A 16,796-nucleotide genomic window follows, 5' to 3' on the forward strand; every position below is an offset into this window, starting at 1 on the left:
TCTCCTCTGTGCCTTCCCCTCTCTCCACCCCAGTATTCTACTGTTTCCTTAATTGTCCCTTTCACCTGCCAAGAACAGGAACCAAACCCAGGGCCAAAGATGGGACAGGACTTCTAATCTCCTTATTTAACATACCTCTTACTTCTAAGAAGGGGTGTCCCCCTCAAAAAAACCCTTTCCAATAAGCCCCGCTCCAGTTCTAGCTCTGAGACTGCTCATTATACTAATTATCAGGCTGGCAGCTCTTCTGAGGATAATTACGGGGCGTCAGCCGACAGGACTTAAAGCAGAGTCTAACTCGATTAGCAGGGAGAGTGGGGGATGAGGGGGGAGCCGGTGGCCCCTGTCTGTCTGTCCGTCTCTGGCCCCTCGGACGCCTCTCTCGGCCCCCCTGCCCGCTCTCTCCTCCGCCCGCGTGCTGCACGTCCCTCTCCATCCCTGTGCGCTCACCTCCATTGTCCAGCAGCTTCCCCCTGTAGATCTTGTCCTCCACCACGTCAGTCCAATAGAGGGCACTCTGGCTGAGGTGGAAGTCCAGGGCGATGGTGTTGCGCAGGCCGGGCACCAGCACGCTGTAGTCCCCTTTGTGAAGGTCGATCCGGCGGATTTCATGTCGGTTGGAGAAGATGATGAATGGCTTGAAAGGGTCTGAGGAGAGAGGGGGGAGGTCAGCCAGGGACCGGGACATCCCCCGCTTTTCCATTCCAGCCCGCAGCCTGAGCTTTGTCAGCCCCCAAGAGGAGCCGCAAGGAGGGACAGGATGCTGAGCCCCCCACTCTGGGAAACAGGGTCCCGGGGACGGCTTCTCCAGGTGCGCCCCCCAGGAACCCTCCCCCCGCTTCCGCCCCGTACCCAGGCTCTGGCAGCTCTCCCCGTCAGGCTCCAGCATCCAGCCCTCGTAGCAAGAACACTTGACACTGAACTTGTTCTGTTCACACTTCTGGCTGCACTTGAGGTGCTTGGCGCAGTAGCTCTGGATCTGGCAGGTATGGTTGTCGGGTGCCAGCTCCATGCCCAGAGGACACGAGCACAGGATGCCTTCCCCGGGCGCCACGGAGCAGTTGTGGCTACAGCCCCCATTGTTCAGGGAGCACTGGTCTGCAGGGAAACAGTCCGGAGGAGAGCCGTCGGGACAAAGGGGTCAGCGAGGAAGGGGGCCTCTACAGCTCAGCTCAAAAGGGGCCCCCAAAAGCCTTCCTAGACAATCTCTTCCCAAACAGGCCGAGAAAAGTTTTAGGAAAGAAACGATTGCTACAGAGCTTCTTGGCCAATCCCTCCTCCCCCTTCCTGCAAACTTTTCCTTTTGAACTCCCACAGCACTTTGTAGATGCTTATCCTATCTTGCTTAGTATCATTATCTGTGTCCTTATCTTATGTCTACAGCTGGAATCCTGGTATCCTTTCCTTCACAGGACTTTTGTGGACTTGGGACGCGGGGATGTGTATGTGTAGGGGATGTTCTCATCCCAAAGTTTACTCTTGTCCAATCTATTTCCCATCGAAAAGTTCCTTCCCATTCCTCACCCCTTCTTGATCCCTGAGCTGCCCCTCAAAGATAAAGCTGCCCTGCCCCGTAATTTCTAAAATGTCTCCTGCTCTGGCCCCACCTGGCTTTATCTTCCACCACTCCCAGACATAAACTTTCCTTTCTGGCAAAACTGGTTTATTTTCATCCCCCAAACACACCCTGACGTATTTCTTCCACCCAGCTTTTGCCTTTGACTGAGCTTGGGATGCCCTTCTTTCTCCTTTCCACCTCTCCTAAGCCCTAAGGTGGCGGAGAAGTTGCCTCCAATCCCACTTTCTGGCTTCCTTGCCCAGTCCAGCAGGAGCAAGCAGGGCCGCTCTGACCCTGGCAGTCCCGCCCCTCCTTTCAGCAGCTCTCTTACCCACATCCTCAGTTTACCTTGTTCCTCCTGTCTCCCTAACTAGAAGGCAGAGACCTTGACTTTCCCCTCCCCAGCACAGCCCACTGTCTATGGGAATTCGTGGGAGATGGGTGATTTCACCAGGGTGAGTAACTCCAGGTACAGAGAGTCGGCAGCTGAGGCAGATAAGTCTCAGAAAGTTGCCCGAGGCGCCCAGAGGCGACGAGACTTGCCTGGGTCTCAGAACCAGTCAGCATCAGCAGCAGGGATTTGATACCCCGACTACTCAGCATTCTTTGCTCTAAGCCAGCGAGCACGTAGCATGAGATAAACCCCGAGTGCAACCGTTCCCACCACCAGAAACTCACCGCACAGATCGCCCTCGTCGGAGCCGTCTCCGCAGTCATCGTTGCCGTCACAGAGCTTGTCGGGGGGCAGGCAGACAGAGGTGTTGTTGGCACAAGGATGGGAGGGAGCCTTGCAGGCCAGGGACTCGCAGTTCTCTTCGTCTGAGTTGTCCACGCAGTCGCTGTCCCCATCGCAGACCCAGGCCTTGCTGATGCAGCGCCCTGGTTGGGAAAGCATGGTCTGAGTGGAGGAAGGGCACCCACATCTGGCCCCCCAAAGCCCCATTTCCATTATTTAAGGCCCAACCGGCTTCTCCAAGGATGGTGTCACGTCAATGTTCCACAGGAAGTAGGAGTCCCCAGGAGGATTTAAGAGTTGGTACTATCATGGATGGTGCAATACTCACTTTGTACTGTGGATTAGGTGTGCTCTGTGTGCCCATTCTCCTTCCCTACAAACACCTGTCCTACTTTCAAACTGATCTCCCTTAATGGGCCTAGCACATAGTAGGTGTACATAAAGGTTTCTTCCCTTCCCTATCAGCCTCCTTCCCTACAAACGCCTGTCCTACTTTCAAACTGATCTCCCTTAATGGGCCTAGCACATAGTAGGTGTACATAAAGGTTTCTTCCCTTCCCTATCAGCCTCCTTCCCTACAAACGCCTGTCCTACTTTCAAACTGATCTCCCTTAATGGGCCTAGCACATAGTAGGTGTACATAAAGGTTTCTTCCCTTCCCTATCAGCCTCCTTCCCTACAAATGCCTGTCCTACTCTCTGATTGACCTCCCTTAATGGGCCTAGCACATATAAGTGTACATAAAAGTTTCTTCCCTTCCCTATTAATCAGCCTCCTTCCCTACAAATGCCTGTCCTACTCCTACTCTCAAACTGACCTCCCTTAATGGGCCTAGCACATAGTAGGTGTACATAGAGGTTTCTTTCCTTCCTTTCCCTATCGGCCTTCCCCACTACCTGAATGTCCCTCCTTTTATCTTAGTCTCCTTCCTGATTCCCTGAATGGACTCTCTTTTAAAGTTCTTAGCATAGTTCTTGACACACAGTAAGAGCTCCTATATACATGTTTATTCTCTTCCCTTTCCTTTCAGCCCAGTCTCCTTCCCTACTCTGTGTGGACCCTCTTTAAAGTTCTTAACACAGCTCCTGGTACATAGTAAGTACTACATATATATATGTAGATGTCTCTGTGTGCACATATATACATGTGTATGTATATATACATATGTGTGTATGTTTATCTATTTATTCCCCTTCCTTTCAGCCCAGTTTCCTTCCCCACTCTGCTTCCCAGGTTCCTTCTTGCCTCCTCCTTACCACATCAGCTCCCAGGAGCCCCTTTTCTTTACCTGAATCTTTGCAGCCAAACTTGACATTGGGGTCACAGACATGTGTGATTCCCTCACAGTTCTTCTCATCGCTGGAGTCCATACAGTCCGTGTCTCCATCACAGCGCCACCGGAGGGGGATGCACAGTCCATCCAGGCGGCACTGGAATTCATCCGTGTGGCAGCCACCAGGGGGTCGAGTGGCTGGAAACGAGGGATGGAGGAGGACGTGAGGACGCCTCAAGGATGCCCTCACCTCATTCCTAAGTTCAACCCAGTAATCCCGGTGCCTCAACTTCTCCTCTGAAGGACCCAATCCTTCTTCCCAACCAGACGCTCTTCCCTGCCTCCTCCTCCCCCATGCCTCTCCATCTCCAAGGTGACCGTCTGATCGCACGGAAGCTGTCATCAAGGCCTGCTCAAGTCTTCCTTCCCAGCAGTTCTCCCCCTGCACTTTCATTTCCGTTTCCTCTGCTGTCGCCTTAACTCAGGCCTAAGCGGCCCGTACCTGGGCTACTCACTGCAACAGCTTCCTGCTGCTTTGCTTTCCTCATTTCTTCATCTTTTGCCTAAAACTGCACCTTCCACTTCTCTTTCCAGACTAAAGAAAGCTGCCATGGCTTCCCCAGGGTTTTCAAGGCCCTTCGGGGCCCACTGTATTGTCCGGCTTTCTCCACTCGCCAGCTTGGCCCGGAGTGAGCCCCTCGCAAGTCCCGCCTCCTCCAGAAGGCCTTCCTGCAGCCCCGAGTCCTCGCCTTCGCACAGCTCCCGCAGAGCCGGGCCTGCGCCGTCCCCGGGCACTCACCACACACCGCTTTGTTCTGCTAGTTCTTTTCGCGTATGTGTGTCTCGTCTCCCCAACTAGCCTGTAAGGTCCTTGAGCACAGGGACTGCGTCTCACCCTTCTCTGTATCCCCTAAGGTGTCCAGCATGGTCACTCAGTACTTCTGACTGCTCGATGAAGTGGCTGGGGGTCTGCCCCACCCTGCCAAGCTCCCGCTGCGGCTGGCACGGCTCTGGGTACTGGGCCTCTACAACGCCCGCCTGGGGCACAGCTGCTGTGCCCCCCATGAAGCTCTCACCCACTCTGCAAGGGCCGGGGTGGGTCCGGCCCCTCTCCGCCATGGGACTGAGGCTGAGCCTCCTCCCCAGTGCCAGCGCGTTCTCCTGCCTCCACTTCCTCTCCTTCCTACGCTCCCTAAAGCTGGGAGGGTCTGCAGCCGCCCCTCCCATCTGGGACAGCCCCCGGCTCCGGGTGCCCCCTCCCCGTCAGCGCGGCTGCACCCTGCTCCCAACCTGCGGTGCCCCCAATGGTGCCAGCCCGTGCCCAGCCCCGGAGGCCCACCCTGATTGGTGCAGTTGGCGTGGGTCTCATCACTGTAGTCCCCGCAGTCGTTGTCCCCGTCGCAGGTCCAGTGCTCAGGGATGCATCGGCCGCTGTTGCACTTGAACTGGGTGCTGGAGCAGGAGTGGCTGCAGCCGGCCTCGTCGCTGTTGTCCCCGCAGTCGTTGTCTGGCGGCGGGGTGGGGGTGGGGAGCAGGCAGGAGGGCAGAGGGAGGAGGCCGTCAGCAGCCCGGCCTTCCCCTGGCAGCCTCACTCCGCCGCCCCCCTGACTCCAGACCGCCCCCGACCCTCAGGACTCGTCAGCCCCTCCTCCCCCCTCCCCCGGTGAGAAAACAACAAACAGAAAAGTCACAGAAACTGCATAGATTGCAGCATGCACCATGGACCACACAGCTGGGGCTTGGGGGAGGGGGAGAGGGCTGCTTCTCAGAGCCTCCTCCCCGGGTCCTGGCCTCCATGGGGGAGAGACCGCCGTCTCTCCTCAATCCCCCTCAGGGGGTGGGGGCGCTCTCTAGAGCCTTTCTTCCTTTCTTTCGAAGCAGGAATCCCTGACTTCCTAGGAGGCGGTGGGCCCTAGAAGCATCCCCTGGCTCCCCTGGCCTACATGTGGTAGAAGGCACCGGACTGAGCCTCCATTTGTCTCCCCCCAAAGGCAGAAATCCCTGAGGCATTTTAGCCCCAGGGGGCGGATCCATCCAAGCCCAGAGACCGTGCTGATCCTGCCTCTCTGTACTGGGGGTGACTGACTTTCTCCTCGGGGGCCTGTGGCTGTGTGTGAGAAGGGGAAGGGCCTCCAACAGCAGGAAGGACTCTCAAAGCCGGGGCCTGCCTGAGGAGGGCCAGCCGGCCTGCTCCCCGTGCTCCTGCCTCCTCGCAGAGCATCTCCCTCTCTCCCTCTCGCTTCCCTTCTCCTCTCTGGGCTGTCAGCTAGCTCCTGCCCCACCTCCCCGGGGCCTGGGGGGGAGGGGAGGCGAGGGTCTGCGGCTGGCTGAGCCCCCTGGGGGCGGAGCTGCCTGCAGGGCTGCAGGCTCTGTGGGAGTTGATGGTGCATGTGCTACTATGCACTGACCGGCAGGCTCAGGACAGGTCTTTTCGTCAGAGCCGTCCCCACAATCCTTCTCTGAAACACAGAAACCGCCGGGGGAACCATTGGCACCCGGGGCCCGGCAGCGCCACAGCACGCACTCCCTCACAACTAAGCCTGGGGGAAGCAGGGGACCCCGCGGCGGGGTCCAGAGGCCCCCAGATGGAGACAGACACGCAGACGGAGACACACACACACACACACACAGGACTGGCCCCTGCTCGGCGCAGCATCATCTGGTCCATGGCCGGCTCCCCGGGGCAGCCATTGGTGAGGAGGCAAGAGCTCCCAGGGAGGGCGTGAGAGAAGGGACGGGGGCTGCTCTAACTCTGGCCCCTCTGGGGCAGGAGTGCCTCACTTTTGGGGTATGATCCCCCCACAGGTTTGTGAAATCTAGGGGCCCTTTCTTGGAAGAATGCTTTTTAAATGGATTAGATAAAATACAGAAGACCATCAAGAAACTGATTATACTGAAAAAAGTTACCAAATATTTTTTTTAAAAAATCAATTAAACAAACCACACTGCCCCATGTTGGTGCAACAGAAGGGGAAAAAATTGATCTTTGGAGCTAATTAAAGTTTTCAAGACTCTATATTATATTATGCATGATCTTATTTTTGAATATATGTCTAGTGTTTTTCCATTGGCCAGGTGTTAAGCTCCTCCTCCTTCTCCATTCTCCTCTAACCAAAATAGCAGGACCTCAGCCTTTTGGAGGGAGGGAGATGCTAATTTGGTTACGATTACCCAACTTTTTTTTTTAATTTGGGGCTTGTCCTATTATCTATAATGCCTTAATGAAAGATGGGGAAGAAAGGAGAGGGAGTCAGGAATGGAGAGGGGAAGCCCTTACCATTGTCGCAGCGCCAGTTCATGTTGATACATCTGCCATTGTTGCAGGTAAACTGAGTCAGGGGGAAACAGGTGGGGTAGGCTGTGGGTATGAGAGGAGTGAGCATTGAGTGGGGTGAGTGGATAGCTCTAGCCTCAGAGCACTATCCCCACATCTCACTGCCTAGAAATGTCTGCCACCCTAGTCTTTGAGAACTGGCAGGATGGAGGGGGAGCCCCTTTATTTTCAGTGGCCTTCATGCAGGTGGAAAGAGGGGGCCTCAGAGCAAGAACCACTCAATCGGATGAGGAGTATGGAGCGTCCCTTTCCTCCACCTTGTTCCCTTCCCACTCTCTCACCACATGAGGCTGACTCATCGGATCGATCACCACAGTCATCATCTAGGTCACACGTCCAGGAGATGGGGATGCACCGGCCACTGGCACAGGAGAACTGATTGGGGGGGCAGGTGCGGGCTGTGGGTAGCAGAGGTTGTGAATGCACACACTGATTTCATCCCTCCCAGGTCATCCCTGAGGTCTCATGCCCTATTTCCGGCCAGATCTTCAAAGTCTCCATAAAAGTTCCAAGGTCATACACAGTCCCACATTAGAGATAGAAAGGACTTTATCTGGTACAATCCCTTTATTGAGGCTACTGAGGAATAGGAACATTAAATAATTTTCCCCAGGTCATACAAGCAATAGGTTCTCAGTTGGCATTTTAACCCACATCCTCTGCTTTCATAGCTGGTTTTTTCCACAAAGCTTATAAAGCTAAAGAACGGAACGTTCAGGAAGGAGACTGATTATCGTCTCCCCCCTGCCCCCAAGACTATTTTATCTCATTCTCTGTTCAGGCCCCAAGCCCTCTCCCCTCCTTAGGCACTCTTTTAAATCTTTTGCTACTTGGTGGGAGAGGTGGGGGGGGCAGTCCATGCTAAGTTCTAGCCTTGTACTGCCTCCCAAGGATACAGAATGGCTCCAGATCCTTCAGAAACATCCCCGCAGCCGCTTCCATCAGCCCAAATCTCAGCTTTTCTCCCGACTATTTATCTTCCTTGGGTCATTTTTTTTCTCTGTCTTCAATTCCTCCCACTCTCACAGGGCACCAGTGTGTGCCCCTGATACTCTCATACGTAGCTCCTCTCCTTCCCCCAGATCCCAGAGGGCAACAGCACACCTGAGCAGGTGGAGTTCGATTCGTCCTCGCTGTTCCCACAGTCGTTGTCCCCATCGCACAGCCAGCGGTTGGGGATACAACGATTGTTCTCACACTTGAAGCGGTCAGACGGGCATGTATGCTGGTCTAAAGAGGGGGAAATTGGGAGTGAGGACGCTAAGAGAAGCCTCCAGCTTCTTCACGGCATGAACATAGAGACGAGGCTTAGGGGAAGGAAGAGGAGACGGGGTCACTTACGGCACAGGGCAGGGGCCTCGTCACTGTTGTCCAGACAGTCGTTGTCCCCATCACACTTCCACCGCTCCTGAATGCACCGGCTGTTGGCGCATGCGAACTCACCGGGCTGGCACTGGGGTGGGGGCACGTAGGACGGATTTGCTGCAGTTCCCCAATGGGATGAAATGGGAGAGTGACAGATTGTTAGAGAGACACAGAGCGACTTTATTACTAGAGAGATGAGAGAATAAACCTCATCAACTCACAGACTTTTCCCAAGCAAGAAACTCATCAGAACTCTCTCCTATCCATTAGGGAGAATTAACCACAAGACCCTCTTCAAACCCTTAAACTTCTTTCTTAGCCTTTTGTGGTTCAAATTCTCCTCCCTTGTGGTTCTCGTCCCATCTTCTCCCTAAATTTTTCAAGCCTCCCTGGTTCTTTCAAAGTTATCGCTGTCAGACCAATTCCAATGATCTTATGATGATGAGAGCTGTCTGCACCCAGAGAGAGATCTGTGGGAACTGAGTGTGGATCACAACATAGCATTCACACTTTTTGTTGTTGTTTGCTTGAATTTTATTTTCTTTCTCGTTTTTTCCTTTTTGATCTGATTTTTCTTGTGCAACAAGACAATTGTATAAATATGTATGCCTCCTTTGGATTTACATATTTTTTTTTTTTACCATGTTTAACATATATTGGATTACTTCCCATGCAGGGGAGGAAGGGGAAATTGGAACACAAGTTTTTGCAAAGATCAGTGGTAAAAAAAATTATCCCCGCATATGTTTTGAAAATAAAAAGCTTCAATAAAAAACAACAAAAAAAAGTTATTGTCTTGTCTCATTTCTCACTTCTGGGTTCCTCAATACCAAGTTCTCCTTCACCATCACCATTCTGGGTCGAGGCCATTCCCACCCAATGCCGGGACAAAGGACTCCCAACAGCCCAGGCTAACCCACATTTCCAGGTCCCCTCATACCAAGACAGGTGACGCCATCAGCATCCAGCACCTGGTCTTCTGCACACGCACACTGTCGACTACCAGGAGTGGCCAGGCAGAGGCTGCTGCAGCCCCCGTTGTTTACACGGCACTTATTGGTACCCACTGCAAGGAATGGATCAAGTCAGGGAATGGGGCAGGGAGATGAACAGAGAGAGGACCAGGAGAGGGGTACGGGGAGATGAAGTGGACCAGGATGAAGCAAAGTCAGAGGGGGCCAAAGAAGAGAGGCACATAGAAGATGGATTGAAGAAAGAGAAATGGAGGAAAAAGAGACCGTTTATCCAGGAGTTGATGAGAAATAAAAATAGGAGAGATGATGAGTAGGAGAAGTAATCAGATTTAGTGGAACAGGAATTTCTTCTTCTCCCAATCTACCATATTGGAAGAAATAAAGACAAAGGAGCACGATGGATGGCCCTTTCTGCCAAAAAGCTCCCCCCCCCCATGCTTTATTTCCTGTGGCTGCTATCTATGAGAAAGAAAGGGCAACCAAAGGTGTCCCCTAGACCTGAGCCCTGAGTACCTTGCTGCTGCTGGGCATCATACATGCGGATCTCAAAGATAGGGGGCCTCTCGCTGCGAAGCAGAGTCACGGTGGGGGTCGTGCCTGGTGGTCCCCGCTCTAAGCGGTACACGCTGCCGCTTCGATACTCAGTCCAGAAGAGGTAGGAGCCGTGGTGACACAGGCCAAAGGCATGATTCAGCTCGGGGCCCTCATACACGATCTGGAGAGGGAGGGGAGCAGTAAGGATTGAGGGGTCTTGGGGGGAGGCACAATGAGGGGGCAGAAGGGTCATTACGGAGAAGCTGGGAGACACACGGGCCCCTCAGACTGAAAGATGTCAATGAGTCAGGAGTGGGGAACCTAGTCTGGGAGGTGTCATAAATATGGAGAAAGGGGTCTTAAGCAGGCTCCATATGGATTAGAGTTAAATAAGCTCCAGAACACTCTTCTGGGTTGCCAGGAAAGGCAAGCATAGATAACGTAGTCCCTGAACTACTCAGTACAGGGGGAAATTCCAGGAAGAAGGAGAGCCCTGATTTACAGCCTTGTTGTTGTTTATTCATTCAGTCACGTCCAATTCTTCGTGACCTCATGGACCAGATTGTTCATGAGGTTTTCTTGGCAAAGATACTAGAGGAGTTTGCTGTTTTCTTCTTCAGTAATTTAAGGCAAACAAGAGTTAAATAACTTGCCCAAAGTCACACGGCTAGTAAGTGCCAGCTTTTAACTCGGGTTTTCCTGATGCTTAGCCCATCCCTCTATCCACTGAGTCACCTAGCTGCCTCCCAGACTTATGTGACTTGTACACAGCTACCATGTCTGAGCCCAGAGAGGTCCCCTGATACCAGGCCCAGTGTTCCATCCCCTGGGTTAGCTAGCTGCCCTTCATGGCCTATCTGGAGGTACTGCTTCCACTATTGCCATACTCCATTCTTCCCCATCCACATCCCCAACCAATCCTAGCCTTATCTCTTCCCTTCTTCCCCTACCAAGCTCCCTCACAAAACCCTTGTGGATAATAAAGCAAAACAGTCATCAACTACATCCAAAATTTATATGTTTCATTATACACCTAGAGCCAAAGAAGAAAGGGTTGGGAGGTGGGTAACGTATTCTATCTTGAACCCTCTTTGTGTTTAATTTTCTCTATCTATGTCTTTGAAGTGGGTCCTGTCTTCCCCATCAGAATGGGGCAATTTTCCCTCCAAGACAGGGCCATATCTCATCCCTAAATGCAGATGTAGATGAGCACTATATCAATGGAGGGAGTTTCCACACTGGTAGTTTCCTCACTGGTATCTAAGCCAAAAAAAAAAAAAAAAAATCAACCCTAAAACTGGCTGAAAGACACCATCCTTCTGTGATACCCTTCTTCCCCCAACGAACTGGGATGGAAGCTAGAATGTCAGTCTCCTTATGCTGTAAGTCCTAGGCCAGCCATGGGCACAGACACATATCAACATAAAGACACATGCACACAGATAGCCCCACCTTTCGGTCAGTGCCATTGAGTAGTACAGTCTCAATTCGGTCGTAGAAGGCATCTACCCAGTAAAGGCGCCCAGCAGGGATGTCCAGGCTCAGGCCATTGGGCCATAGCACCGTTTTGGATGTCACAAAGATATCCCGGTGGGAGCCATCCATCCAGGCTCGCTCCAGTCGTCCCCGGCGGCTATCTTTGGGGTCTTCCTCCCAGTCCGTCCAATACATCCACCTGTAGGCAAAGAAGAACCAAAGCCTTTTGTTTCCATCACTCGATACCCTAAAATCATCCTATGCTATATTGAATGGAATATTTTGGCCTCTGGCTCATATAGTTAAGGACTCTCCTGCTTCTTCAGATTATTTCCCCCTAAAACTTTACTGACCATCGTAAGATGGACTCTTTTCTTCTTTCTGGAATAAGTCTTACATATTATACCCCTCCATATGGATTCTTCCCCGCCTTCAGTCTTTGTTCTGGTATTCTGCCTCAGCTGGTAGGTGCTCTGTCTGAATTTCCTGGTTCCTTTATCTCCTTCCCCACTCCTGTTCTCCATCCCATTCTTGCTAGGTGTTCCCCTGCTACATGTACTTTGGGTTTTGTTCTGGCCTCCGTTTTCCGCAAATTCATGAACCCCTGGGAACTTACCCATTCAGTGGGTCTACCACAATGGCCCTGGGATGAGTCATCTTGCCCTCAATTAGCGTCTTACGGGTCTGGGCTGCCTTTTCCAGCCTCGCCACACTAATAGTCTTCTTGGGCCCATCATCAGTCCAGTACAGATTGTCTCCCATCCAATCCACAGCTACACCTTCCACATTATGAATACCTAGGGTGGGATAAGCATAAGAAGCAGGGCAGGAACCTTTAACCAACAATATGATTTCATCTTTCCCATTGCCATTCAGCCTGTTCTAGCCCTCTAAGACAAGCACTCACTGTACCCGCCAAGAGTTTAAAGATAGTCTAGTGTAACGTTCTCATTTTGCAAATAGTAAAACTGAGGCCCAGATCTTCTGACTCCTAGGCCAGGGCTTCCTTTTTCTTGTTGGGGATGGGCAGGGTGGTATGTGGTTAAAAAAAAAAAAGTAGACGGTTATTTCAGGTGTTTATATGCATCTATGTCAAAGAGCATGTTCTCATGATATTGTATATGGCAGCCAATAGACATGGTGGATGCTGCTTGTGTCTCAAGTTAATGAATGTGGAGTGCTTGAACTTTTAACTGACAGGGGTGGTCAAATAAATATATGCATGTGCAGCTATCTCCAAGGAACAACATATAAAAATTTGAAGGTACGCTATGAATAAATGGGAAAATGATTATTTTCCTTCAACGAAAACATTCATCTCATCTCTTTTAACTAGCACCACAGAATTTTAGATTTGAATAGCTCAGAGGCCATCCAATCTAACTTATCCCTGTTCAAGAATCTTCACCACAACACTTCCAACAAGTGACCATTCAACATCACTTCAAAATCTCCAGTGAGCAAAAAACCCACTTCCCACGGCAACCCTTTCTTCTTTGAGACAATGAGAACTAATTGTGGGGGAGTGTTTTCTTATATCAAGCCCAAATCAATCCCTTTGCAACTTCCACCTATTTCTCCCCAATACAGAAATCTTAGTTTTCATATCATTCATCTTCTTTAGGCCCAGGAAGATGGAAATCAACTCAGATGTCATGATTCAGATAAGGCAGCATTGGACTGTATTTGTCAGAGAGTAGCTTCAAAAATTACAGGAAGTTTTTGTGATCTAGTAGTAAATTATAATCAGTATACTCCTCAGATTGGTATATACCACACCCTAGAACATGCTACCTCCTGTCTCCTGACTGTGCTCCTTGAGTTCCCAGAACATACTTCTTTCTGTTTGTGCCTGCTCTAAGACAGACTTCATGAAGTCTCACAGCACACAACCTGTTGAGGAACTTGCCTGGTCAAGAAATTGAGGGACAACTTTGATCCTTTTAATCATCTACCTTTCTTAATAAGTCCTTTCCCATCTACTAGTATTTTACCTAGGCTGAATTCTCTATTAGTTAGCATATTCCCATACTCTCCCTATCTCAGAATACTGAACTCTTGATAAATGAACCCCAGTTGTTCATTCCCTCAAACTCATTAATCTCAACCATAATGCTCAATGTCCCACTCCAGATCTATCTACCCCTCCCACTGTGCCCTTTGGAATACTTATTCTATAATAAACCATTTCCCTCTCATCTTAAACCTCTTCTCTTGTTCTTTCATTCTAGTGCTCACTGAAGCCTAGCACTGAAACTCTCCTGAAACTCTGGGTACCTTTTCCAATACGGATTGTATTGTCTCTCATACCCCTTGATTCACTGTTTTCAGTGGGGAATCAGTATTCATTCCTTGCTTCCCATGACCACATTCACACTCTCCTACTGCCAACATTCAAGAACCTCTCCTTTGAAGTTCAGGCTATCTGAACAATCCAGATCCTGGTGGTCATTATTTACCAATCCTCAAGATTAATTGTCCTTCCTTAATGAGCTTAATGACTGGGTCAAAGTTTTCCTCTCCACCTTAATTTCTGCCTCTATACTAGGAGATTTCAATTTACATACTGAAGTTTCTTCAGATACTCTGATCTCCTAGTTCTTCAAACCACTTAGTCGACTGTCATGACCTAATCTTTACTCCACTCAGCTGTAAACAAGGATGGTCCTAACCACAACCTTTTTAATTCAATGTTCTTGAATTCCAAACATTCTTTGTATAATTTTAATTTTTATCATTCCATCTCTCCCTTTACCTTAAAATCCTTTGTTTTTTTTCCCCTCTTATTGTCATTTCCAATTCTTTTACTCCTCAGATAGATTTTTCTAGTCCATCATCCCTGGATGCTCCTCTCTTTCCATTTTCTACCACTGAACCATTTTTATTCTATATTATGCTCTACTTTCAAATCTTTCTCTTTTGACCTACTGATGACCATATAATTGCCAAACTGGTATCATCCTGACCATCTTCCTCCTTTACTCCTACTCACATGCTGGTGAATAGAGCTAGAGGAAGTCACAAATCATGCTGACCAAGTCCAATACAAATTTATGTTAACTAATCTCAACAGAGCCCAAACTGTAGCAAGGAAGTATTTCTACTCTTGCCTAATTAGTTCTCCATCTCATTTACTACTGAGGCTGTTTCTCAAAGTGCTCCTTCCCCTTTTACCCACTCCTATATATCCCATATGCAACCAAAAAGTTTAAAACCACATGCCAGTCACTTCCTTTTCCCCACTTCTCATCCTAATCTCTTTGATATCCTCCCCAACTGTCCTCAACTTCATTCTAGTCTAATAAAGATGTAGCCCTTCATAAAAAGCCCGACCCTTCCATGTATACCCTTGATCCCATTGCCTTCCACTGTCTCTGGCAGATTTCTCTAGTATCCATCATACTTTTTATTTCCCTAATCTTTAATCACTCTCTATCTACTAGTTCCTTCCTGGCTGTCCATGTCTCCTCCATTCTTAACGCCTAGCTTCAACAGATCTTATTATCTCCAATCGTTATCATCCTATGTCTTTCCTCTCCTCTGTTAAACAGCTTGAAAAAGCCACTTATACTGTATGCCTCTATTTCCTCACTGGATTCTAAACCCTTTTCCAAAAGGCTTCTGACCTTATTATCCAAATGAACCACTCCCTCCAAAGTTACGAAAGAGCTCTTAATTTACACATTTAATTATTTTTTTCCTCAGTCTCCACCGTGGACTCCCCTAGTGGCTCAAGACATGACTGGTCACTTTCTTCCCGGCAAAACCCCTTTCTCTCTAGATTTTCTTGATAATACTCTCTCCTTGCTTCTTCCCCTTACCCCCTGCCCATCAGAGAATATCTCCCTTTTAGCTATTCTTGTAAGATCTTTATCTATGTCACACTCATTAACAGTAATTATGCCTAAGGCTCTGCCTGGGACCTATTCTCTTTTGTCTCTGCCTTATCTCATTCAGCCAACTCACCTTTTCTTCACATCCCATTGCATCTAAAACCAGCTCCAGTCATCTGGATCTCTATCTTGCCTCTGGACCCTGTTGGAGAAAGTGAGGCTTTCCCCTTCCCCCACTTAAATCTACACGTCCATGTCTAACTCATCAAGAAGCACAAATAATAATAACAATAGCAACCACTGCCTTATCTCATTTGATAAACCCATCATCTCTCGTCAGACCTAGTCCCTCCCTGGAGCTTTGGTTAACACCACCAATTGCCTATTGAATATTTCAAATTGCATCTCATCTGGAACTCAACAGGTTCTGAATAAAACTTTTTATCTTTTCCCAAATTTACACCTTTTGCCAATTTCCCTGTCTAAACCACTCAGGTGTCGTCCTCAATGCCCTTGCTCACTCCACAAGCCAATTCAGTGGCTCAGTCTTGTTCTTTTCACTTTCACATCTTTCATATATACATATATGTATGTATATTGACACAGTGCATATGTGTGTATATATGTGTGTGTATATACACACACACCTCTCCTCTCATTCAAACAGTTCTTTTATCTTCACATCATCTTTCATATATATATTTATGTATACTTATATATGTATGGGTATTTATGCAATGCAGGTGTGTGTATATATGTACACACATACACACACACACACACACACACACACACACACACACCCCTTCTCTCCATTCAAACAGCAATTATATTGGTTTAGTTCCCCATCACCTCTTGCTTAGGCTTTTGTAACAGCCTTCCAATGAGTCTCCCTGCATCAAGTCTCTCTAATCTAATCCATCTGAACAGCTGCCAAAACAATTTTCTTAAAATTTTCTTAAACCTCTACTAAATAAACTCCAACTTCTGGCTTCAAATATAAACTCTTCAGTCATTTCCAGCTCATCCCCTAGCCCCATCCTATCTTTCACATTTTACTCCCCTTCACCCAGATCTGGCTGGCCTAATTGCTGCTCCTTACACATGATAATTCTTCTGTCTCTGGGCTGGGGGTGCTTTTCTCCTTTACTTCAGGGTCCCAAGGCTCCCAAGTCCCCTAATTCAGGAGGCCTTTGTCATTCTATTCATCTGTTAATTCCTTCCCCCTCCTTCCGGTCAGTTCTCTTAGTAGCTACTGCCTACCTATTTAAAGACGTGAGGTTTCTCTCATTAGAATGCATGTTCCTTGAGGGTAGTAACTGCTCTTACATTTTCTTTCTTATCTCCAACACAGAGCAGAGTGTCTGGCTTATAGTCAACCTTTAACAAATGCTTGGTGATTAATTGCATCATTACAGATAGGGGAATCCCAATTCATCCAATCTCCCCATTTGTTTCTGGATCACTGAGGGGGAATCCCCGATGGACTGGAGTGAAATATAAGAATGTAAGGGGATGTAAAGTTCCGAGCTCAGGAACCCAGTCACCCCTGGAGAACAATCAGAACTGTAGGCATCAAGCCAATAAACTGGGAATAGAAGTCATGGAGGAAATGGGATTCAAATTACAAAAGCATGACTCACTTTTGTACTTGCCCCAACATAAAGTGAGGTCTACCTACACTCATTCTGGCAGGAAGTCCATCATCTCACA

The 16,796-nt window shown here is 49.1% G+C and overlaps 1 protein-coding gene across 1 annotated transcript in view; it reads right to left on the bottom strand.

Annotated features, from left to right (window-relative positions):
* Positions 1-16,796, bottom strand: part of LRP1 (LDL receptor related protein 1) — a 111,195-nt gene that overhangs the window by 56,158 nt on the left and 38,241 nt on the right. Inside the window, exons 12-24 of the mRNA XM_051961460.1 lie at positions 11,867-12,047; positions 11,227-11,449; positions 9,754-9,955; positions 9,207-9,332; positions 8,243-8,383; positions 8,006-8,131; positions 7,183-7,299; positions 6,845-6,925; positions 4,907-5,074; positions 3,583-3,765; positions 2,237-2,437; positions 853-1,098; positions 451-648 (exon numbers count right to left, since the gene is read on the bottom strand). Coding sequence (XP_051817420.1) covers positions 451-648; positions 853-1,098; positions 2,237-2,437; positions 3,583-3,765; positions 4,907-5,074; positions 6,845-6,925; positions 7,183-7,299; positions 8,006-8,131; positions 8,243-8,383; positions 9,207-9,332; positions 9,754-9,955; positions 11,227-11,449; positions 11,867-12,047 — 2,193 coding nt within the window. The remainder of the gene's footprint in view (positions 1-450; positions 649-852; positions 1,099-2,236; positions 2,438-3,582; positions 3,766-4,906; positions 5,075-6,844; positions 6,926-7,182; positions 7,300-8,005; positions 8,132-8,242; positions 8,384-9,206; positions 9,333-9,753; positions 9,956-11,226; positions 11,450-11,866; positions 12,048-16,796) is intronic.

This window comes from Antechinus flavipes, chromosome 5 (genome assembly GCF_016432865.1).
Source record: "Antechinus flavipes isolate AdamAnt ecotype Samford, QLD, Australia chromosome 5, AdamAnt_v2, whole genome shotgun sequence".
Classification (NCBI taxonomy): Eukaryota; Metazoa; Chordata; class Mammalia; order Dasyuromorphia; family Dasyuridae; genus Antechinus; species Antechinus flavipes.